Consider the following 24017-nt stretch of genomic DNA (forward strand, 5'->3'; position numbering starts at 1 on the left):
AAAAGATTTATACAAGCAAAACTAGATTATAAGGGAAGTGAAAAAGGGGAAAAATTTTTTTTTTTCATATCCAAGGGTTCTGATTAAGATTTCATTTCTAAAACATATAGAGAATTTACTCAACTGTATAGGAACACAAATTATTCTACAATTGATAAATGATCAAGGTTATGAGTATACAATTTTAAGGTAAAGAAATTAAAAACTTTCCAGTGATATTTAAAAAATGCTCTAACTCACTATTGATTAGAGAAATGCAAATGAAAACAATTCTGAGATAGCACTACAGACCTCTCAGATTGGATAAGAAGATAGGAAAAGATAATGTTGGAAGGAATGTGGGAAAATTGGGATAATAATACATTATTGATGGTGTTGTGAACAGATCCAACCATTCTAGAGCAATTTTTAATTATTCCCAAAGTTTTAAACTTTGCTTATCCTTTTATCTAGCAGTGTCTCGACTGGGTCTGTATCCTAAAAAGATCTTTAAAAAGGGGAAGGCAATCACATGTGCAAAAATGTTTGTGGTAGTCCTTTTTGTAATGGCAAAAATCTGCAAATTCATTGGAGGCCCATCAATTGGAGAATGACTGAACAAGTTAAGACATATGAATATTTTAGAATATTATTGTTCTACAATAAATGATCAGCAGGATGATTTCAGAGCAGCCTGGAGAGACTTCCATGAATTGAATCTAAGTGAATAGAAGCCAGAGAACATTGTACAAAATATAAATAATGCTAAAAGATAATTCTGATGGACATGGCTCTTTTCAACAATGAGGTGATTCAGTTTAGTTCCAATCGACAGTAATGGTAAGAACCATATGCTCCTAGAAAGAGGACTGTGTGAGACTAAGAGTAGTTCACAATATATTATTTTCATTTTTGTTATTGTTTGCTTGTTTTTATTTTATATCTTATTATTTTCTTTTTGATCTGATATTTCTTGTGTAGTGAGATAATTGTGGAAATATGTATAGAAAAATTGTATATAGGGTGAGGCTTGGAGTAGTGTCGGAATCTTTACAAACTGTTAAGTCATTAGAATTGACAGAGACACTAATTATCTAATTTAGCATGGTTCAGTATCCTTGATCTGATCTTACAAGAGGTTTTGGGCCAGACCTGAAACAAGGTACTAAGTAGAACTAATTGATACAATGCTTGTGTTCACACCTTTACTCATTGGAGTTCACATGTTTGGGAGATTTCAGGGTTTAGTATGAGATATCCGAATTCACACCTCCCTTGAAACTCTTAGGGCAGAGAGCACTATAGGAGAAAACCTATAATCCCTCTCTCTCGCATCCCACAATCCCTCTCACTCGAAGGAGCATAAATAGAGCTTCAATGGGCCAGACAAGAAAGTTTTTCAGAGTAAAGAAGCTATGAGTCGAGAGTTGAGCTGAATTAGATTGGAGAGGAGCACGCTGGGACAGACACAGAGCACTCTGGGAGAGCCAGAAGCCCTCTCTCAGAGGCAAGACAGATTCAACTTGGGGCTGGCTCTGGAGGCTAAAGAAAGCAGAGGCATAAGCAAAGGACAAAGCTGCAAGAGCTCTTGGAACCAAGCAGAGAGATAGGCCTCAACTAACTGGGCTATTTTGGAAGGAGAAAATAAACGTTTGCATTTTTACCAGCTGGCTGCATTTTGGGTGATTATTTACTTTCAACTGAAACTAAGGCTGCCTCCAGAAAACCTTCCCGAGAAACCTGCTTTCTCCCAGAGAGAACCATTATTATATATTTTAAAGAACAAGAACACCACAGAATAGCTCCACCTGTCCCCACCCAGAGGGACAGACAGGGCTGCTACTAGAACACAGATTTCTAAGCAGAGCTATCAGAGCACACACAGTTAGACCATCAAGGCAGGCAAACCCTGAACTTTAGAGGGTTGATCTCAAAACTGCAATGTTACTGAAAATGCTGAGATACCAATTAAGAAACTGGGTTACAGGGCTGGAGACTGCCAGTCCCAAGACAAGTGTCTATATTTTTGGATATTTCCTAAAAACAAAATAGTCCCCAAAACTGACTCTGCCAGGGCAATTCCACAGAATAAGGGGTTTCAAAGCTAAAGCATAGTAAAAACAAAAAAGGACTGCTTAAGGACTTCCAATTCAATATGAACTGGTGAGATAGGGGGTGGGGCAGAAGTATCTAAGGTAACGTGAACAGAAAACTAAGGTTTCCCACTCTTTTAGGTATTTTGAGAAAAATCCACCAGTTTCCCTAGTTCCCTATCTCTTCCTCTCCTTTTTTTTTCTCATGGAAAGGAATCATCCAAAAACAAAATAGTCAAATAATCATCCCCATATAAATCTCAAGAGTGAATTAAAAATTCCTATACATAACAGACTAGTACAGGAGGAGTTTCCTCAAAAAAAAAATCTCTCAAACAATTACTTATTCTGAAGTGAACATACATAGATATTATAAACATATTATAACTTCCTTAACAGTAAGTTACCAATTTTAACAATTTCCATCCCAAATTTTAAACACACAGTAATACAACTGTAATTTTAACAATAATTCACCAACCACTTCCCTACTTCCCCCATATCAGTCCAAATTACATCAGGAGCATGGGCGATGATCTCAATCTTAGCTGCTTCAGGCTGAGAAATGGACAAAGGCTCTCAATCCATGCAGGGATATGGGTGTGGTATCAATCTAAGCTTCAGATGGGCCGAACCAGGTCTCAAAAGAGGTTCAATAATCTGTAATTTGATCAAAATGTAGAACAACAAAAAAACCAAATCTAATAGATAAAGATTAGGATAGCCTGGAACTGCAACAACATGTGGGGAGGTCAGTATAGATTGGCCAGCAGTTCCTATGTGCAGGAATAAGTTTGCTTCACAGGACAGGCAGATGGCTATAGTCCCAATAAATAGCAGTTAGATTTCATAGACCATTGTTAATTGTCCTGTTATCATTTAGAAACTGTTGGAAGCCGAAGGCCCCCAGGTGCCTTTCTCATGACCCTAGCCCAGGTGCCTATTCCCCACCCCTTGCTGCAACAGAATCGAGCAGGTGGTCAAACAATCCTGAGAACTGCAACCGGGCAAAACGGTCTTGAGAATCAATCTTGAGTTGTCACCACACTATGTTCCTGCTCACTGGACCAGCTATAGCCCATGTTCCTTTCCCAGACCCCCCTACTTCTCTTTCCCATGCTTTTTCCTATATAAGTTGTATCCTGAGAGCAATAAACTGAGACCTTGGCAACAATCAGCCTCGTCTCCCTCCTCTTTCTCGCTCATTTCTCCTCAGGCTGGAGCCCCCCTCGAAGCCCACACGAGTAACGAGGTCTCGGTGGACGAGACAGGTGGCACCCAACGTGGGGCTCGAGGCAGGGACCCTTGCCAGACGGACCCCAGAGAAATCGTCCGGACCCCAGAGAAATCGTCCGGACCCCAGAGAAGTTGTCCGGACCCCTGCTGTTTAAAGTTTCAGCCGCTGAGAGGGACTCGGTAGAGAGCTTGATAAATTGCTGACACTCCCTAACAGTGGGAGTTTGGCTGGCTCTCTGCGGAGCCCCTTTCCCGGCTCCCGAGTTGAGGACTCATTTCGCTGCTCAGGAAGGCTCCAGTCCTCGGTAAGTGATTTCGTCCGTCTCATAAGAAATGGGCCATAAGTTGTGTAATGAACAGGCTTTCATAAAGGATTTCAAAGCCTCCCTCAGGGAAAGAGGAGTTAGGGTTAAAAAGAAAGATTCAGTTAAATTCTTTTTGTTTGTTGATTTAGTTAAAATCTATTTGCTTGTTGACTATGCCTGCCCTTGGTTTCTTATGAATGGGCCAGACATCCATCCCAAAAAATGGCAAAAGATTGGGAAAGATTTAAATGTCCAGCTCTCCACAGAGCTGTCTTCCTTACAAAGTTCTCTCAAACAAACCGTCCTCCCGATTTCAGGCCCAGGGTCTGCCTCTCCCTCGCTGCCACATAAAAAGGTCCCTATTAGCAGATCAAAGAACCTGAAATTTGTCTTTCCTGTAATGACTCGCTCTAGCAAGCTCACTGCCCCTCCCACTGATAATTCCCCCTCATCCTCTGCTGAGGTGCCCGCTGCAGGCACAGACACTCAGGATGGGTCAGATAGTGGGGAGGAGGATGACAAAGATGAAAATGAAAATGAGGAAAATGATCAGGCTGCACAAGACGCTCCTCCAAGGAAGTTCTGTAAGCTTCATTTTAAAACCTTAAAAGACTTAAATGCCGCAGTCAAAGCCTACGGACCTAATGCCCCCTTTACCCTTTCGGCCCTTGAGGCCATGTCTCAAGGCGGCTACCTGCTCCCCTCTGAATGGGTTCGTGTAGTTCAAGCAGTCTTGTCACGGGACCAGTTTCTGACCTGGAAGGCAGATTTTCTTGACCGCTGCCAGTCCACGGCCGCTGCTAACTTAAAATCTCCTCAGCTGTTCTTAGGGTTTGAGCTACTTCCCAACAAAGTCCTTTCCCAGAAAAACTTATTGCGAACGGACTGTTTGCATACTCTTAATGATTTTCAGAAACTTCTCGGTGATATCAATTGGCTCAGACCTTACCTAAAACTCACAACGGGGGAATTAAAACCTCTCTTTGACATCTTAAGAGGGGACCCCGATCCCTCCTCCCCACGCTCATTCACCCCTGAGGCACGAAAAGCCCTGACCACGGTAGAACATGCCATCCGTGAACAACACATAGGATATTATGCCCCTAATCAACCCTTCTGGTTTCTCATATTCCCTACTCCCTTTGCCCCCACAGGCTTGCTCTGGCAACAAAAACCATTGTTTTGGGTCCATTTACCCGCATCTCCCTCCAAAATCCTACCCACATACCCTCACTTGGTTGCTACCCTCCTCCGCCTCGGTAGGGGGGCCGCTTTGAAACTCTTTGGCAGGGACCCTGACCACATTGTTTCCCCCTACACAACCTCCCAAGTGCAATGGCTAGTTCAAAATAATGATGATTGGGCCACCAGCTCCATTTCTTTTCAGGGAACTATTGATAACCATTTCCCCTCTGATAAATTGACTCAATTCTTGCAAAGAACGCCTGTTGTCTTCCCACAGGGGACAAAGTCTGTTCCAATTAAAGGTGCCCGGCTAGTTTTCACTGATGGGTCAGCCTCAGGCATTGCGGCTTTCAGTATTGAAGGTCAAGTCTCCTGCTTCAAAACAAACTTTACCTCCGCACAGCCGGTTGAGCTCGCTGCTATCATTAGAGTTTTTGAATTGTTAACAGAACCCTTCAACTTATACACTGACAGAGCCTACGTGGCATACTCTGTCCCCCTCTTGGAAACAGTACCATATATTTGCCCTTTGACCAATGCCTCCCCCTTGTTTGCAGAACTTCAGCACCTAATCCTTGCCCACACCGAACCCTTTTTTATCAGTCACATTCGTGCCCACTCTGGCCTCCCTGGGCCACTAGCAGAGGGAAATGACAAAGTGGATCAAGCTACCCAACTCATAGCCGCCGCCCTCTCAGTCACCCCGCTTGCTGCCGCACAGCAGGCCCATGCCTTGCATCACCTTAATGCCCATACTCTTAGGCTGAAATATTCTATCACTCCCGAACAAGCGTGCCAGATCGTGCGGCAGTGCAAGGGCTGTCTAACCCTCTTGCCCGAGCCTCATTTGGGAATAAACCCCCGTGGCTTAGTCCCTGGTGACCTATGGCAAATGGATGTCACCCACCACCCACCTTTTGGTAAACTAAAATACATTCATGTTTCTATAGACACCTTTAGTGGCTTCATTTTTGCTTCTCTGCAGACAGGAGAAGCTTCCAAACATGTGATCTGTCATGTTCTTGCCTCTCTAGCTGTTGCCCCCAGACCTAAAATTCTCAAAACCGACAACGGCCCAGGCTATACTAGTTCCACCTTTAAACAGTTCTGTGCCCAGATGGAAATTAAACACATTACTGGCATACCTTATAACCCCCAGGGTCAAGGAATTGTTGAAAGAGCTCATCAAACTTTAAAAAATATGATCTCAAAATTACAATCAGGGGAAGAAATGTTATACCCCAAAGCGGGTAATTTTAAAACTCTTTTAAATCATGCGATGTTTGTGTTGAATTTTCTTACTTATGATATTGACGGCAAATCTGCCGCTGATCGCCTTTGGCATTCATCCACAGCCAATACTTATGCACAGGCCATGTGGAGAGACCCCTTGTCCAACAGGTGGCAGGGTCCTGACCCGGTCCTCATCTGGGGCAAAGGACACGCCTGCATTTATGATTCACAAGCACAAAATGCCAGAGGGCTCCCAGAGCCTCTAATCAAACTTCACAACCCACCCAGGGAATCCCCTGAGAAGGCCTTTTTATTGTGCTTATTTTCAGGAACCCACAAGATGAGCACACTCACCTTTGGAATTCTCCTCTGCTGGGGCACTGTCTGGAATCCCTCCGATGCAAGCCAATCCTATCAGGCTTTCAACTACACCTGGATGGTGATGAATATGTGGGGCGACACCATCTGGAGCACATCACGAATCACAGCCTCAGACTGGTGGCCCACCCTATACCCAGATCTCTGTAAATTAGCTTTGGGGGCCCCACCAGATTGGGACCTGGTAGACTATCTTAATCAACAAAAAGCTCCCTCAGACACTCACGGTCCATATATGGAAGGGGCCGGTGGTTGTAGCACGCAGGACAGAAGAACTGAGCTGCGCACAGTCCCCTTTTATGTTTGCCCCGGCACTCATAGAGACCGTTCCTTAACCCATGAATGTGGAGGCCCCGATGACTATTATTGCCGTAGCTGGGGCTGTGAGACCACAGGTGATACTTACTGGAATCCCTCCTCCCCCTGGGACTATATTACAGTTACTGCCAACTATACCCACCACTCTTACTACATCTTTAGCTGGGTCGAAATACCCGAGTGCTCCGGGTGGTGTCACCCTTTAAAAATTCAATTTACCGACCCAGGCAAAAAGTACACTTCCTGGACCCAAGGTGCTACATGGGGCCTCAGACTCTACAAGAGTTACTATGATGATGGGTTAATATTTACTATAAAACTCCTTAAAGGTACCCCTGGCCAGTATAAAACCGTGGCCATTGGCCCTAATCCTGAACTCCACCCAGGCTCTGGTCAGGGACAGGCTCATAAGCCCGCCCTACCGCCTATTCCCCCTACTCCCCCCTATGGTGGAATGTTTTGCCCAACCTAAGGACCCCCCTTCTTCTGCCGAGCTCATTCTTTCCTTGATTAATACTTCTGTCCAAGCTGTCCGCAAGTTCAACAATACCCTCGTGAAAGATTGCTGGGTTTGTTATTCTTCCTCCCCCCCTTTTTATGAAGGCATTGCTCATTTTGGAAACCCTGTGTTTACCAATGACCCCTCCCCCTTACGTTGGGGAAGTGATAATAAGCATGGCCTCACCCTTAGTAAAATTGCTGGCCTAGGACTATGCCTTTTAGGACCCAACATGCTGCCTCCCTTACAGCTAAGGGAGGTATGTGACCAAACCATTACAATTACTCCAGCCTTCACGTACGTGGCTGCCCCTAATGATTCATACCTCGCTTGCTCCTCTGGCCTGACCACATTTATTGTTACAACCCACTTTGTCAACAAAAAGGATTACTGTGTGGTGGTCTCCCTCTTCCCCCACCTTACAATCCATGATCCAGATGACTTTTTAAGATTCTGGGAACGGGGAACCGACCCACGGATCAGGAAGAAAAGGGAGCCCTTGACGGCTGTCACCTTGGCCATCCTAATAGGACTAGGATCTGTGGGTGCTGGAACAGGGATTGCCTCTCTGGTTACATCCAACAACCAGTATGCCCAGTTAAGTGCAGCCATTGACAAAGATCTCCAAGAGCTACAGTCTGGCCTTGAGTATCTCAAGGACTCTGTTGCCTCTCTGGCTGAAGTAGTCTTGCAGAACAGAAGAGGCCTAGACCTACTATTTTTACAACAGGGAGGACTTTGTGCTGCCCTAAAAGAAGAATGCTGTTTTTATACTGATAAGCTTGGCCTTGTAGAAAATAGTATACAAAAAATCAAAGAAAGCTTAGAAAAAAGAAAAAACAAGAGGGAACAACAAGAATCTTGGTATCAGAACTGGTTTTCTATATCCCCCTGGATTTCCACCCTCCTCCCTAGTCTTCTAGGACCCCTCGTAGGCCTATTGCTATTGCTTTCTTTTGGTCCATGGGCTTTTAACAAACTAACCAGCTTCGTTAAGTCACAGGTCAACTCGGCCCTGCGAAAACCTATTGCAATCCATTACATCGACTCGTGAGGGTCTTCCATCCCCCACCGTTGCCCCTGAGGGCCTCCGGTTTTCCACCTTGGCCATTGAAATCGAGTCTCCGTGGTATTTAAGGGTGTGGAGGCGCCTCCGGAGACACGATCTCATCCATAATTTTCAGGCTATTGCTGTGGAAGAGCCAATGACGGGAATATTGTGGCCCCATGATCCAGGAACATCATACCTTATGGCTGCAGGGACACCCAATGACGGGATTATTGTGGGTCCGTTTTCCAGATGCACACCCCGGCAGGAAAGAAAATGCTGGGGTGCTGGGACGGATGCAGCCCACATAGCCTAAGACAGGGGTCCTGCCCTTTCCTGGCCCTGAGGGCCTGGTTATTTAGGTACTGGATATGGATGCAAGCCACATAGCCTAAGACAGGCCTTCCACCAGCCTTTGACAAAAGTTTTTCTTCTCTTTCTTTCTTTTCTCCTTTTGCCTTTGAGAGAAAAAGGGGGACATGTTGGAAGCCGAAGGCCCCCAGGTGCCTTTCTCATGACCCTAGCCCAGGTGCCTATTCCCCACCCCTTGCTGCAACAGAATCGAGCAGGTGGTCAAACAATCCTGAGAACTGCAACCGGGCAAAACGGTCTTGAGAATCAATCTTGAGTTGTCACCACACTATGTTCCTGCTCACTGGACCAGCTATAGCCCATGTTCCTTTCCCAGACCCCCCTACTTCTCTTTCCCATGCTTTTTCCTATATAAGTTGTATCCTGAGAGCAATAAACTGAGACCTTGGCAACAATCAGCCTCGTCTCCCTCCTCTTTCTCGCTCATTTCTCCTCAGGCTGGATCCCCCCTCGAAGCCCACACGAGTAACGAGGTCTCGGTGGACGAGACAAGAAACATTTAAAAAAAAAAAACAAATATCCAGTAACAGACAGATGACCAGGCTAAATACTTATTTGCCTAAGTATTTAGGATATAATGATTACATATATAACCAGATTGGAAACAGCGAGGTATGACATATTTGAATTGCATTAACTGTTCTTATTAACTATTGTTCTGCATAGAAATCAGTCACAGGAGGGAAAAAAAATGCAGGGACATGACTATAACATAACATAAGCAGTTGAAACTCAACCTTCAGCACATAAGAGAGTGGAGCTTTAAAACTCCCAAATAGCATTAAGTATAAGCCCAAAGAATTTTATCTCCAAAGTTTCAGATAAATGCCAAACAGTTATTTACCATGACCTTATGTCACTAACAGTAAGAAATTTATCCCAGAAAATTCACATAATTCTCACATACCCAAGTAGATGTTGAATCTTGAATAAGTTGAATATTATACTAATCATTTTGCTCTTAAAATACTCAATACACAGAAAAATCCCAAACTACATACTGTTCACAACAAAAACATCTTCAAAAGGACAGAGGCAGAAACTATTGTCCTTGGAATTCCTTTAAATAATTGGCATCAATAGAGTTAATTAAAACTTTCTATTTTTACATAAAAGAATCTGAAAAATTCTTGAAAACATCAATTAAACTTTTTTTGAAATAACCCTTTCAAACTACAGATCACATTTCTGATCATATTCTTTAATATTCATAACCATTATGTATCTAAAGAAACAAATATTCAATCAATTAACATCTTGCAAAGCAGCAGATGTCCCTTTAAATCACTGTTTGTTTTCTTCAGCCAAAAGCGGCTGCAGCTTTCCACTGCTGCTCTGCCCCCCACAAAAACACATCCCATCTCACAGCCATCTCTCTGTAACTACCTTTGCCAGGCAGTTCCTTCTTTCCCCCTGATTTCTTCTTGAAATCATTTGTTCTCACTAATCAATCCTTCTTAAATCACCTTCATTCTCCTGTCCCATCTCTCTGTCTTTCTCCTCTCAATGCTTACTTGCTCAAACCTTCTCTGAAATACTTCTGACTCGATGCTCTATTAAACTATTAATTGTTTTTGTAAATCAATCTCTTTTCCCTTGTCTTTAAATCACCTTTTTTTAAAAAAAATTTAAACTTCAAGATTTACAATTAATTTTGAGCCAAATTTCATAAAACTCATAATGTAGTTTACAAATTACCCAATACTTTTAAAAAGCAACATACCATTTAAATAGGGAGATACAAACTTGACCCCTCCTAAGATAAGCTACTGGCATTTTATTTAATAACCTATATTTTTAATTTGAAGTCCAACCAAATAATAAAAAAAGAAAAGTTTTTCTCTTCAGTTGTAAAGACCACAATATTCAAACAATTCTTAAGATTTTATCCTCTTAATAAATCTAACATGTGCAAGGCAACAGTAAAATTATTTTCCCCAATTTCAATTTTATTTCAATTTCAAAATTATAGTACCTCTTTAAAATATAGTAAATGCCCCAAATTCTTAATCAAATGTTGCAGACAAACAATTACCCAGTTTAGCCTTCTTAAACTTTCTGTTTTCTAATTCCATGAAAGCAAACTTGCTAATAATGATTTTTCCTTCTTGTCCTGGCACACACACACATACAAATTTTTTTTTTTTTAGAAGTGTGCCTAGTTTTCCCACAGATTCAATAAGTCAGAGAGCCCCCGTGTTCAACTATTTAGCTCTCTTACTCTATTTTTTTTCCTCCCTTCCAATATCTGCAGTTTCTTATTTTCAAACTTAAGTTTCCAATCTTAATACACATACCAATTTAAAGTTATTTTAAAATTAACCAGTACTTTAGTTTGTGAAATTTCCTAAAATCTACCTAGATATTCCATTCAAACTTCTTTTCTTTAGTAAGCCAGGAAAGAGTTAAGCACCAATCCTTGCTTTACCTTGAACATTTTTTTTTCTAGCTGAGTTGTGATAACGGGCTCCTTGTTTACAGGAGTGATAGCCACTGTTCTTCTATTTTCTCAAAACTTTCCAAACTTTCAATCTATGTTTTTATTTTTCCCCTTCTCTCTCTCTTCCTGCAAAGCCACTGTCAGAGGCAGAGGGAGAGAAAGAGAAAAAGATTTTCTTTTCTTGAGAAGCCCAAAACTACCTAATTATTAATACATGTTGAGCCACTCTGGAAGCTTTACTATTTCCAGTTCTCACAATTCAGCCTCATATTTTAAACACAGAGACTGAATTCTTATCTCTTACGAGCTTGCTAACTTTTAACACAGAACAAAAGCAATGCAAAGCAGACATACACACACAGACACATAGAGAAATCTATTTTCCCCTTTTACATACAGATTTAAGTCTGATATACCCAAATAGTCCTGGGATATACATCCTCCCAGTTTTCTTCTCTTTTATATCTGGGAAGTTCATCCCAGTGTTGAATTCTCTAGCTAACATCCGGATACAAGTTTTTGGACTGCTTCTATACCACTCTGGACCCAATCCAAATGTTGGTGGAAGCCCTACATTACCCTCATGCCCGCACAGCCACTTGAGAGCCTCCTCAGGAAAAGTCCTTTATCGTTGGGGTCAACAGCAGTCCACATCAAAAATAAATTTAGGAGGGCTAATCCCTCAGGGTCTCCCTTGACCCAGCCAATAGACCCCCAGACTTCCCAAGAGCATTATCTCGAAAACACGTGTTTCTTTTCAGACTGCTGCCAGCCATCAGGACTCTACTTCATTCTTCAATTCTGCATTCCATTGAGTATACCTGCCTTGAGTCATTGTCTTAAGAGGGAGGGAGGCTGCTCACCCAGAGCCAGAGACCATGGAGAAAACTACTCTATGGGCCCCTGTTCCTGTTCAGGGTGCACACAGCCATCTCCCCCAAAGACCCCATCCTGGACGAGCCCCCAACTGTGACGAATGAAGAAGACCCTTCTGCGAGGACTCACAGTGGAATTGCCCATTCTCATGAGAATTTATTAATAAATAACTTTTCTGCTTTCTATTGAGTGATCTCTGAGTAGTCATTTTGGGTAAGGGTCTTCATACATCAGACCTTCAAACTTCAGATTACTGAGCTGATGGCATTTAATAATCTAAATATTGATAACATTGAACAAGAACAAACATCATCATCTCTGGTTAAGTAAATGTATCTAAAGTTTAAGTAAATATTGGCTAGCCTACACCATACTTATGTCAGTCACAGAGACATAGAAATAATAATAATAATAAAAATAAAAATACAGAAAAAGAATCAAAACATTTCTGTAAGTTCTTCGCCTTATCTCTCCATTCCACACATGCTCATTTTCTAACATTTTGGTGGGCCCTCCAAAATGTAATGCTGGAGAAACTGAGCAAGACAGAGATTAGAGAGTATTTAGAAATTTATTTAATGGAGAGATATACTGGGATCAAATGGATCCATGGTTTGGTCCCAGGGCTGAATGAGACTATCATCTCCAAGAATCCAGCCAACAATGTGAGTTCTTAAAGTTCCAATAGCTTGGGATGAGGAGGGGCATTCTGATATTCTAAAACATAAGCTCTTTTATCCTTTTAAATATTTTGATAAAGAGGGAGGGGTTTTTTTGTAGGACTGAGATTTGAACTGAAGCAGAGAAACTGAGTCAGGACTGGGTCAGGATAATTAGGGAGACTGAGAACTGTGGCATAACATTAATAGTGGTATATAGCAAGTGCCTATTTGGGACAGCTTATGGATCCAGGAACCTAACAGTGATTTAATCTGTTCTCAGCTTGACAACTACAAAAATTTCTCTTCAGCAAAATCATTATGGAAAGAGACCTTCAGGATTAAATTCCCAAGGGGACATAAGGACTCAGGGAGAGAAAAAGCTTGTCAGGGTACTTTAGATCTTCCAAGGCCATGAGCTATTTTAGGCATCACTACAAAGAAGCAGATGGTCCACTAAAAGAGGATTATCAAAACACTCTGGATTCTTCATGATCCCAAGAGTCCAACAAACCTCTGAGTCTCCTCTTCAGGCTGTGGGACAGTATCAATACCTCTATCTGGAATCTCCTGGGGTGTCCTAATCCAATGTATTAGAAAGATTTACCTGAGTAGATTGGCCCCTGAACTTTCTTAGGATTGCTTCTCTTCTATAACATGTGTCAAAGGCTCCCATTTCCTTTTGACATGGGAAACTCTAAATGGTTTGAGCCTGTAAGGATGCCCCCCTTTTGATAAGATCAGGTGAGTCCTTACTACAAGAGAAGGCAGATATTGTGAACCTTGGGAAAGGAACAATTGGGATAAAGTATCAAAATGTATAGGGATTAAATACCATGGTTTTGTTTTTGTAGGTGCCCCAGTTTCTGATTAGAACTGTGGATCCCCAGAGGTCTAGGTGTAAATTCAAAGAAGCCTTCCATAAGCACACAGCATGCTCCTAATGTTGCAGCTCCAGAACTCCCCTCCTCACCCCACCCCAATGATTCATTTGGACAAAGGTCTCTGTCCCACACAAGACCAGATCTAGAGCTTGAAGGGACCTCCGACATTAGCTGAGTACAATTCTTTCATTTCATAGACAAGGCCTAGAGAACTTCAAGTATCTTATCTAAGAACAAATTGGCCATAAGTCCCAGAGATGTGATTGGAATCCAGGTCCTCTGACTCTATATGACAGAGCTTTTTCCTTTGTACTATTGAGGAGTTCAGGAAAATTGCTTCAACTGAGTGCTTTTGGATGCTAAATCTTTCATCTAATGTGTTTACTAGCCATGGGTTTATTCCAATCTGCGTGTTTTGTGGAGATGACATCTATAAGCCCATCAGGTGGGGAATGGCTGAATAAGTTATGGTGTATGAAAATAAGGGAATATGATGTTCTATAAAAAATGATGAACAGCCTGATTTTAGAAAGCCCTAGAAGGGTCTACATGGATTAATGCTGAATGAAACAAGCAGAACCAGGTCAATATTGTAGGTAGTGAATGAAGGGAACTGTGACAGCTGTGTCACAAGATGGAGGCAGTGTTCTACAGCCTGAGTGAAGGCCTGCTGGGCCCAGGGCCAGGGTTCTTTCTCCAGAAATCTGGTTTACAAGGAGTGGGACCTTTTCTTTGTGAGACTAAGTTGGGACCACCTTAGTCCTGAAACTCCCATAGAAGGTAATTTAGTAATGCTAAAGAAGTGGTTGGATTGAAGGCTTTTCCTCATTTATGACTTAGAATGTGAGGTCACTTGTCCTGGCTAATAAGAGCAAAGGTCCAGCCTATGGGGAGTGTTAGTCCAGGCCCCCATATAATTCTTGTCTGTTACCTGGGCCTCCCTTCTTCTTGCCCAACTGCTTGTGGGGAGGGAGATGCCCTTTCTTGAGAGATCATAATAGCATTCCTTTCTGCTTTTGCCTTGAGAAATCTCCTTAATTTATTGATTTATTTAAGCTGGTGGGTCTTGTCCCACACAATAGCAACATTAAGATTGTGCTGTGATCAGTATGACAAACTTGATTCTTCTCAGAGGTTCAGTAATCCAATGTAACGGCAATAAACTTTTGGAAAACACTACCCAGATACATAAAAAGCACTCTGGAGAGTGAATGTAAATCAATACATGCTATGTTCTCATTTTTTTCTGTTTTATTTTCTCTCTTATGATTTTTTCTTTTTGTTCTGAAGTTTCTCTCCTAACATGATTCATAAGGAAATATATAAAAATGAATGTAGATGTATAACTTTAAAAAAAAGGTTGTTTCTACAAGTAACTGGGGAAAATAAAAATGAAAAAAAAATTCCATCTATATCCTTATCCAAGTTCTTGATGAAAATGTTTAACATGAGAGTGCCAAGAATAGATCCCAGGACATGGCAATACAGATCAATATAGATTGATGGCTGATATTAATTACTATTCTTTGGATTTAGTCACTCAAACAACTCCACACATATTTAGCATAAAATTTCACTATATTACTAAGGTAGGAGGAATTTAGAATCAGAGAACCTGGATTTGCTATTTAGTATCTGTATTAAATTGAGCAAGTAACTTAACCTTAATCTGTGCCTCATTCTTGCAGAGAATGAAGGTGATTTAGTACATATTCCCTAAGATCCCCTTCAGCTTTAAATTCCTGAAATTACCACTGTCAATTATTTTGATAAAATCTAAGACTATGGCTTTCCTCATCTATCAATCTAGTAATCCAATCAAAAAGGGAACTAATGAGAATCTAGCATGAGCTATTCTTGATGAGCCATTATAAACTCTTGTGGAAGACTACTTCTCTTTCATTTTTTTTTTCTTAAGTTTTTGAATTTAAATATTTTGCATTTATAAAATTTTTATCATTTTATTTCCAATTGTATCTTTCTCTCTGCTTCATCCCAGAAGACCATTCCTTGCAGCAAAGAATACAAAAGAAAAAAGCAAAAACTCTGCAGCCCTTTTAAAATGTTCACAAATAATTTTTGAAGTAATATAAGCCAGCATTTTGCTAGGAACTATAGTGAATCTCACTAGTTTATCACGTGAAGGCCGTACTCTCTTCCTTTTTTTTCCTTTCCAAAATAAGTCCAGCATTTTTAGTGGTATCAAATGAAAACCCAATGTAAAGAGTGGCCATTAGGAAACACCAGCCAAGAATGATGAGAGCTATTTACTTCCACTCCAAAACTGTGAATACTGACTCCCTCTTCTCTAGCAGGTCCTTTGCTGATGTGCTGACTACCTTGGGCAGGGAGAGAGGGGACTACAGAGGGAGAGAGTAATCACGCACACAAGCCTGGATGCTTCCATTTATTGCAGTCATAGTCAACCTTCAGTTCAATGTCCAGAGTAACTTTTCATACCCTTTACCCTCCTCTCCTCCCCCCCCCCCCCACATCTTGGACTCTGGGATGAAGCTGGGCAGGCAGGGGGACAATCCTAGGGTGAGGGACAGTCCTAGAGAAGAGGCTGGGCCCTAGGAGGGAGATTCCTTTCTGCTGAGCCAGGGCCACAGGGGCTAATTTGCTTTTAGGATTTGATTGATCCAGGAGCTGTAATAAGCAATTCTTGTGAAGCCTGAAGGCGGTTCTTCATTGTTTCCATAGGAGACAATGCCTTGGGCCATACCAGAACAAACGAGGGGTCCTCCGGAATCTCCCTGTTAGACAAAGAGGAGTAAGCAAGAAAGGTTGATCCTCCCTTGCCCCACTTAGCCCTGGCTCTTTCTGAGTTTTTGCAGAAATCCTGGGCCTTCCTGGGTTCATAAAGTCCAGCTCAGATTCTTTTCTTGGGTCATATCCAGAGGCACCTTCCCACCCAGGCTTCCTTCTCTCCTCCTCATCAGCATCTCTCTGAAACTCTGAGTAGGATATGGGGGAGGGGGCAGAGAATGAGTCTCCCACCCTCCCACCCGCAAGTGCTCGGGAAATGGGACTTGGATCTGGGGATTTGGAATATTTCCTATTCTCACAGACCTCATTCTTCCCCCCAACCCTATGGTCCAAACCCCTGCCCAAGTCCTGGATCCCGTGAAAGTGCTGACCCCATCCCTTCTTAGGAGGGTTCTGACTCTTAGAGAGAGAGAGAGAGTGGTTTCCAAAGAAGAGAAATTTGAATTGTGAACTCACCGAGAATGTTGTTTTAAGTGAGTTGGGAGTCCCTACACACAACTGGGATCTCTCGTCAAAATCGTTAAAGCCTTTGCAGTTATTGGGGTTCGTTATTTTCAGTTCCGCCTCCTGTAAAGTGTCAGATCCCCTGGGCTTTGGTTTTGTACCTCCCCAGCCAGCTACTAGACACTGTTGTCCAGGTGAGACAGGATCGAATCTGGAGCCCAGGGGGACAGGCCATACTGCTGCTGTCAGCATGGCTTCGTTTTCCAGCTGTGAGAAGGAAGGAAAAAGGCTTTGTCAGTGCCAGGGATGGGTTATATGGGCTGGGACAAGGGCTCCAGAGATGCAGGAACCTCAGGTCCTTGAGAAAACAAGGGAAGACAAAAGGATGTAGAGTTAGTATCATAGAGTGATAGAGGAAGGGAAAGAAGCATAATTTTTTACATTTATACAGCACTTTATAGGTAGCAAAGTGATTTGAATGAATAAATGAATGAAAAAGCATTGATTAAGCACAATTTGTTTCCCAGGCAGCGTGCTCAGCCTTTCTCATAACATTCTTGTGAGGTGGGTAGTGAGGGAATAATGTATTATTCCCATTTTACATATGAGAAAACTGAAACTCACAGAGGTTAAATGACTTGTCAGTAGTCCCCCAGGCAGTAAGTGGTTGAAGTCAGAACTTGACCATATTTTCTGATTGTGAATTCAGGGCTTCCTACTAGATCACACAATTCTCATATACTGCAGCCCCTAAAACAGCTACCACAGAGTCTCAGAGTTACAAGGGCCCCCAGACATCACAGTATGATTTGTTCCCAAATAGAAATGTCCTCCTTGAAATCCAACCTTTGAAGACCTTCAGTATTGGGGGACTTCCTGCTTCCTAAGTTGTTGGCTTATTGCTCTAGGGGAATATTTCATGAAAGAGCTCTTAGATTTGAGCTCTGGGAACACTTGATGTTGAGAGTATTAGTGGGTAGAAGGTTGAATTTGGAGCCCAGAAGACCTGGCTTCAAACATTGCCCCTAACTCTTAGTAGCTGTGTGATCCTGGGCAAGGTGTTCAAACCCCTCTGAGCCATGGTTTCCTCATCTATAAAGTGAAGGGGTTGAACTAGACAGTCTCTAAGATTCCTTCTAAGTCTAAATCTATGATCCTATGAAGGATACTTTTTCTTATTCAGACAGAACTGAAATATGGGCCTCTCTACCCCCTCCTCCCACCTGTTACTAAAGGTTCTATTCTTTGTGGATAAGTAAAATAGGCTGATCTGCCCTCTCTCCCCATCTCTGAACATTGAACAAAGAATAGTGAAGCAAGAAGGGACTCAGACATGTTTTTGTTCAACTTCTCAGGGTATAGATAAGAAAATTGGAGGTGTGAAAGTTCAAGTGACTTGCCCAAAGTGACACAGCTAAGGCGGGGCCAAGATCGGACTAGTGCCCCAAAGTTATTCCCAGTTCTTTGTTTTCTATTAATTATTACCTTTAGTAACATGATGTCATTGAGAATCTTTTCATCATCATATTCTGGGTGAGGAAACTGACGCTTGACATTAATGGTCTGCCAAGTCTTTTCTCGGTTTTTGATGTTATGTGCTCCAAGGATGACTGTGATGAAGCTGTTGGAGAAGCAAGAGAAGAGGGAGGTATGAGGAGTTCCAGATTCCTCATGAAGAGAACATTTTGAGAATGGGGTCCAAGGACTCTGCTAGAATGTCAGTCTCTCCTCCCTGTCTCTATGGCAGCTTGTGGGGCTCAGGGTTGGGATGTGGGACTCAAGCAATCAGGGCTGAAGTACTTGCAAGGGGTAGAGACAGGTCCCTGACTTCCTTTGGGAGGGTTGTCCAGATGAGGACAGGGTGACAAGTGCATCTGCTTGTACTGGCTCAGGCTGCTCTTGATTCAGCCTCCAGGGAACAGAAAGTCCAGTAGGTCAAGGATGAAATTAAGAGGAGCTTCACTGCACCCTGTGTGCTCCAGAGAACCCTGGGATAGAGTTTAGTTCTCCATAGAAACACAGTTGCTAAGTTCTGGGAGCAACAAAAACATGAGTATCATGGCCTGTCAGGGAGGAAGACATTGGCTGAGATATGGAATCTTGGGTGGTAAGCTCTGAAGCATGAGCTTCATCATTTAGGGCAGGACAGTCATCAAAGGTGGATTGGCCTGAAGGGGAAAGTGCAGATCTCAACTAGGAGCATAAATCCTCTTGCTCACTCTTGCTTTTGCTCAGATAGGATTCTTTTCCTTTCAGGTGAGTAGCCCCCAAGAGACAGGAGGGTCCTTATTAGACTCTTATTTAATGCATCCCTCACCTGGTGAGTATCAGGGAGGGGGAAGGGGCATAGACACACTTACTCTCCTGCACAATGGGCTGCTGTCATCACAAAGTCTCTTCGAATCAGGAACCCACCACAGTTGTACCATGAATTATTATGTTTGATATCCAAAAAAGCCATGTAGGGACGGGAATGGGGCTTTGATTCTTTGCCCCAAAGGATCTTATCTGAAAGAGAACGCCCCATATTCACATACTCCAAATATATAGATATACACAACTGAGACAGAACATCAGGCCCATGGAAATACTGGGACACCACCACCTCCCTAACCCAAACCCAAGCCCCCTAGGCTTTCCCTCAGTTATTATTGCTTCTCAGGTCTTATTTTTTCTCTTCTGGAATTAAGTCCAATTTTGTGACTCTGAAATATCATCATCACCATATTTCTTACATCCCCTTACAATAGCCATCTCTATTTCAGCATAGGACAATATCTCCAAGCTTGAGTCCCAATCTTTTACCCCTTTACTTTTACCTAACCTTTACCTTTAGTCTATAGAGTCTCTCTAGAAAGGGATTGGGCCCAGTAAGAAGTGTCTGCCAGGCAGAAGTCTCTGTCCTGGGACACTGCCACATGTCCTCCTGGCAGTGTATGGGGAACTCTGACTCAAGCCTGACTCTCTGGGCAAAAGGAGACTCACCAGCTCCAGTCTCATTAGACAGAAGAAAAGTCAGCAGGAGGAAGAGGAGGAGCTTCATCTTCCCAGAGAGGATACACAGAGCAGATGCTGCTTCTGCTCCAGCTCTCTCCTACCTTCTGCCATTTGTAGCTAAGGCAGGTAGAAGAGGGAGGGGCACACTGACCACAGGAACTTCCTGGTCATGATTTCTTCCAATGGGGTAGAGTCAGTTATCTGATTAATCACAATTTCTCCTGCAGTTGCTCTTGACTCCCCTCTATGTGGTTCTGGTTCTTCAAGTTGTGACTTGCACTAATCAAGCTACCAACTAAAGCATTTCTTATGTGTCACTTACCAGGGCTACATATACCAAAAAGCCCCACAACAAAATAACCACCACTAAGCCCCTCTTCCAAACCCAACCAATATTTGTTTTCAAGGTTTTTGCATTATCAACAATGTTTACATATTTTATTATCAGAATATGTAACTGATTGCTGGAGACACTAAGAACTGGGCCCTTTTGGCCATTCAGCAGATTAGATAAAGAATAGAATGATAGAGTTGTAGTTAAAGTGAAGGCTATGGGAATAAGCTTGTGGTAGGAAATGACAAAAGAGAAAGGATAGAAAAAACCTGATATGACAAGAAGAAAGGAATGGGATTGTGGAAAAGAGGCAGTGAGGTGAAGGTAAGAATATCTACATGGGGGAAAGAAAGGGTGACCCTTTTCTCATTCTGTATCTCACTTGACTTTGTTGAGTCCTGATTCAGGAGCATTCCCATCTATGAGCCTTTAGGAGTATTACTCAAGTCCTCTGAGAACCAGAAGTAATCCAGACAAATCACTAAATGGGCCAAGATCATAAGTGAAGAGATCTTTTGTTTCTACTGAGTCTGGAAACAGTAATGGGGAAACACAGGAGGAAAATATTTTCTATCAGCTCACTCACCTGATTTTTCTCTTTGCCTCTGTCTCCCATCCACATATATTCACCATCAGTCTTATGAAGTGTTATGACTATTTATTACATTTATAAAAGTTCTTAAGTCTTTGCAAGTTTTTCCACTATATACATTTTTACTCTCATTTCTGCTTACCTCACTCAAGCCATTCATACTAGTTTCTCCAGGTTTCTCTGAATTGATCCCATCCATAAATTTTCATGGAAGAATAATATCCCATCACATTCATTTGTATTAATTTATTCATCTATGCCCTAGATGATAGGTATTCACTTTGTTACCAGTTCTTTGCTACAACAAAAAGAGCTGCTAAAAGTATTTAAAAAACTGTTTTTTTGTTTGTTTGTTTTTTGTGCTGAGGCAATTGGGCTTAAGTGACTTGCCCAGGGTCACACAGCTAGGAAGAGTTAAGTATCCGAGGAAAGATTTGAACTCAGGTTCTCCTGACTCCAGGGCTGGTGCTTTATCTACTGTCCCACTTAGCTTCCTCAAGAAACAAGGTTTTGATAGAGATAAGGACAGTTGCAATTTGCCACTATTGGTATAGGAATTTTTTAGCCTTGTGATTTGTGGCCTGGCAAACTCTCCAAAGATTTCTATACTTTGATGGGGATACCACAGGATTCCATGTCTGGTCCTTGACTTTTTACTGATTAAAAACTTGATTTTTCTCAGTTTACTCAGAAGCAATCAAGGTCTGAAAAATTACGATACTAATGAAACTCACAGGACATAGATCAATGACCAGAAATTCATTAGGATTATGCGTCCTTCAGCAGTGGATTCCACTTTTGAATAGATCTAACTCAGAAAAGCACAGAAAGGATCTCAGTGGCCTTCTAGTCCAACCTATACATAAAAAGAATTAATCTCTTCACCTGACATAACACAACTGACTGTATAACCTTTGCATAAAGACATCAAAGAAGCACAACCTACAAGTTCTTTAGACATCCCTTTTTATTTTTGGATAGTTCTGGTTGTTAGGCAGTTACTCCTGATATGTAGCCTTAATTGTTAAGATGACTTCCTTAAATAGAGCCAAAATCTTGAAAATTGCTCTTGTGCCGTTAACTCTTTTCTTCCTGAGGCTAAACATTCCTATATCCTTCAAGTGGCCTTGAGCTATGTGTACTTTACAATGGGCACCTACTGAGAGGGATCCAGAATTTCTAAGAAGAATCACTGTCACACCTGCTTGTTGATTATATATATTTAAAAACATCTCTTAAATTGAATTTTGAAACACTTGCAATTTCTAGCTTGGCTTCAAAAATTAGGTAGTCATGGTCCAATGGAAAGAACTCTGATTTTAGAGTCTAAGTAAAAATCTTTAGTCCAGATATTTATTGGTTTATATTTTCAACACTGTGATCCTGGAGAAGCCATTTTAGCTCTGAGCCTCAGTTTCCTTCCTATGGTTATCTTATCAGCTGATAAAACCCAACCATCCCAGAAACATTCATATTTTTCATTGGGGACTCTTAAGTCCAATAGGCTGGGCCTTTTTGATTCCATAGCATCAGGAACAGATAGCCCTCCTCCCTAATCTTGTATACCCCCAGCTCACTAATTACTCATTTCCAGACACATACTCTGAGTCCAGTTTTCTCTAGTACAATGAAACTGTATTACAATAAACATGAGGATATAAGATACAACTGAAACATCAAGAACATCCCTAAACTGAAAGCTATTTGAAGCTGTCATTACGAACATCCAAGGTAAATTTAGATTATAAGATCCCAGTTTATCCTCTTGCTGACCTATTGTCTCTGTAGGAATTCTTTCTAGTCATCATAAACTCAGCCAGTCATCTAGTGTACGAGAGTTGTTTTTTCCCACAAGAAAGGTTCTCTTGACACTATATAGGTTGTTATATTTTATAGGAATATGACATAGTTTCTAGTTTTTTCCCACCTAACACCGAAATATACCTTCTACATTAAGTTCCTTGAACTAGGAACAGTTGTACTAAATAGCTTGAACTAGAGTAAGTGTGCCCTGGTCTTTGAGGAAGACAAAGCCTGACTCTGCAGTCTACAAACAAGACTGTATGATCTGACACTGAAGTCAAGTGAATGGTGGATGGGAGAGGGAAGGCATTCCTGTGATGTATTTTCCCAACTCCCCTATTATAGAGATGTTTTAGAGAAGACACTCACTTAAGCTTCTTTACTGCCTTGATCCCCTTCCTTCCAGAAGCAAGTTAGTTAACTTGGCTCCCATTTGCATTCACCAATCTCTTGCCTTTCTCATTTCCTAATGGATTGTTCCCAAACATATTATCTTTAGGTTGTTTCCCAAGAGGGCCTTGTGATTTGGTCATTCCCCATATCAAATTTCTTTGTGCATCAGGTTGGGATCGGTGATGGAGGAGATAGCATCACTATCTCTGATCAAATCTTGCAGTTATACAACAGGTCATCAGTCTTCTATCTGGGGATCTTGGTGTGTTGGTGAAGGTCAGTATGAAACCAACAGTTCTTTCTCTACTGTGTCCTCACATGGAGATGATCCGATCTGGGTCCCTGATTGTCTCAGAGACCTCCAGCTTCAAGCTTTGCCTTCATTCCCTCATGTCTGTGTGCTTCTCTCCAGGCTGGTTCTACTCATCAGGATCCAACTGACGGGGCCTCCCATAACAGTCATTTATACTGCTACCATCTTTTAAGGTTACAAAATGTTTTGCTTTGAGAAGAAATATTGTTGTCTCTGCTGGAGGGGATATTGGAACCGGTAGATAAATGATATTCTAGAGTTCACAGCTGTAGCAGGCCTGTTGTTGATTGGTGAGCTTTCAGAGTAGAGGGCCACTGATCTGTTTAAGGGAGAGTGAACCTGGACCATGTATGTGGGTGTCGGACATGGTCAGATCTATACTTTTGGAGGACTACTTTGGGTTAGAGTGGGAGAGACTTGAGGTAGGAAGGTCAATCAACAGACTATTGCAACAGCCTAAATGTGAGATAATGAGAATCTGCAATAGTGAGAGAGCAGTGTTAGAAACCAGCAAGAGATTTAGTATCAGTTTCATGCTAACAAATAGGATAAAAGTGGTAACATTTTTGTAAAGCAAAATCTGATCCTTTTTAGTACGGGTATTCTCTCAACATTTGTTGTAGGTGTTGATTTTTTTGCAGGTTAGATTTAGAATTCTTGTATTTACCTAGGTTGAGAGAATGACCTTTTGCATGACTTGGGGATGGGACTGGATGAGATTGTGGCAGTTTAGATTTTACCTTTTATTAATATCTTTATGAAACCAGAAGAAATTTACAGTTAATTTTGATTTAGAGATAATTGCACTGTTTCCCCTATTTCCCATAATCTCCCCCAAATGGTTGCTGCTTAGAGGTGATAAAAGGA

At 41.9% G+C, this 24017-nt stretch overlaps 2 protein-coding genes across 2 annotated transcripts in view; both read right to left on the reverse strand.

The window, feature by feature from the left end:
- The window catches only part of WDR88 (WD repeat domain 88), a 209022-nt gene that overhangs the window by 140289 nt on the left and 44716 nt on the right, over positions 1–24017 (reverse strand). The window lies entirely within an intron of this gene.
- Positions 15899–19821, reverse strand: LOC127550638 (chymase-like). Its single transcript, XM_051979739.1, has 5 exons — positions 19704–19821; positions 19079–19226; positions 18204–18339; positions 16731–16985; positions 15899–16261 (listed from the first exon to the last, which is right to left on the reverse strand). Exons 1-5 carry the CDS (start codon positions 19759–19761, stop codon positions 16121–16123), a joined length of 738 nt encoding a protein of 245 aa, XP_051835699.1. The 5' UTR covers positions 19762–19821; the 3' UTR covers positions 15899–16120.

This window comes from Antechinus flavipes, chromosome 2 (assembly GCF_016432865.1).
Source record: "Antechinus flavipes isolate AdamAnt ecotype Samford, QLD, Australia chromosome 2, AdamAnt_v2, whole genome shotgun sequence".
Lineage (NCBI taxonomy): Eukaryota > Metazoa > Chordata > Mammalia > Dasyuromorphia > Dasyuridae > Antechinus > Antechinus flavipes.

What these genes read in the sequence shown, in the direction of transcription:
- LOC127550638 (XM_051979739.1), bottom strand. Translation starts at nt 19,761, where the DNA reads ATGAAGCTCCTCCTCTTCCTCCTGCTGACTTTTCTTCTGTCTAATGAG. An exon ending in GTCTAATGAGACTGGAGCTG is followed by an intron (nt 19,227 to 19,703) that starts GTGAGTCTCCTT and finishes GTTCTCTTTCAG; the next exon opens with ATAAGATCCTTTGGGGCAAA. An exon ending in ATGACATCATGTTACTAAAG is followed by an intron (nt 16,986 to 18,203) that starts GTAATAATTAAT and finishes TCCTTCTCACAG; the next exon opens with CTGGAAAACGAAGCCATGCT.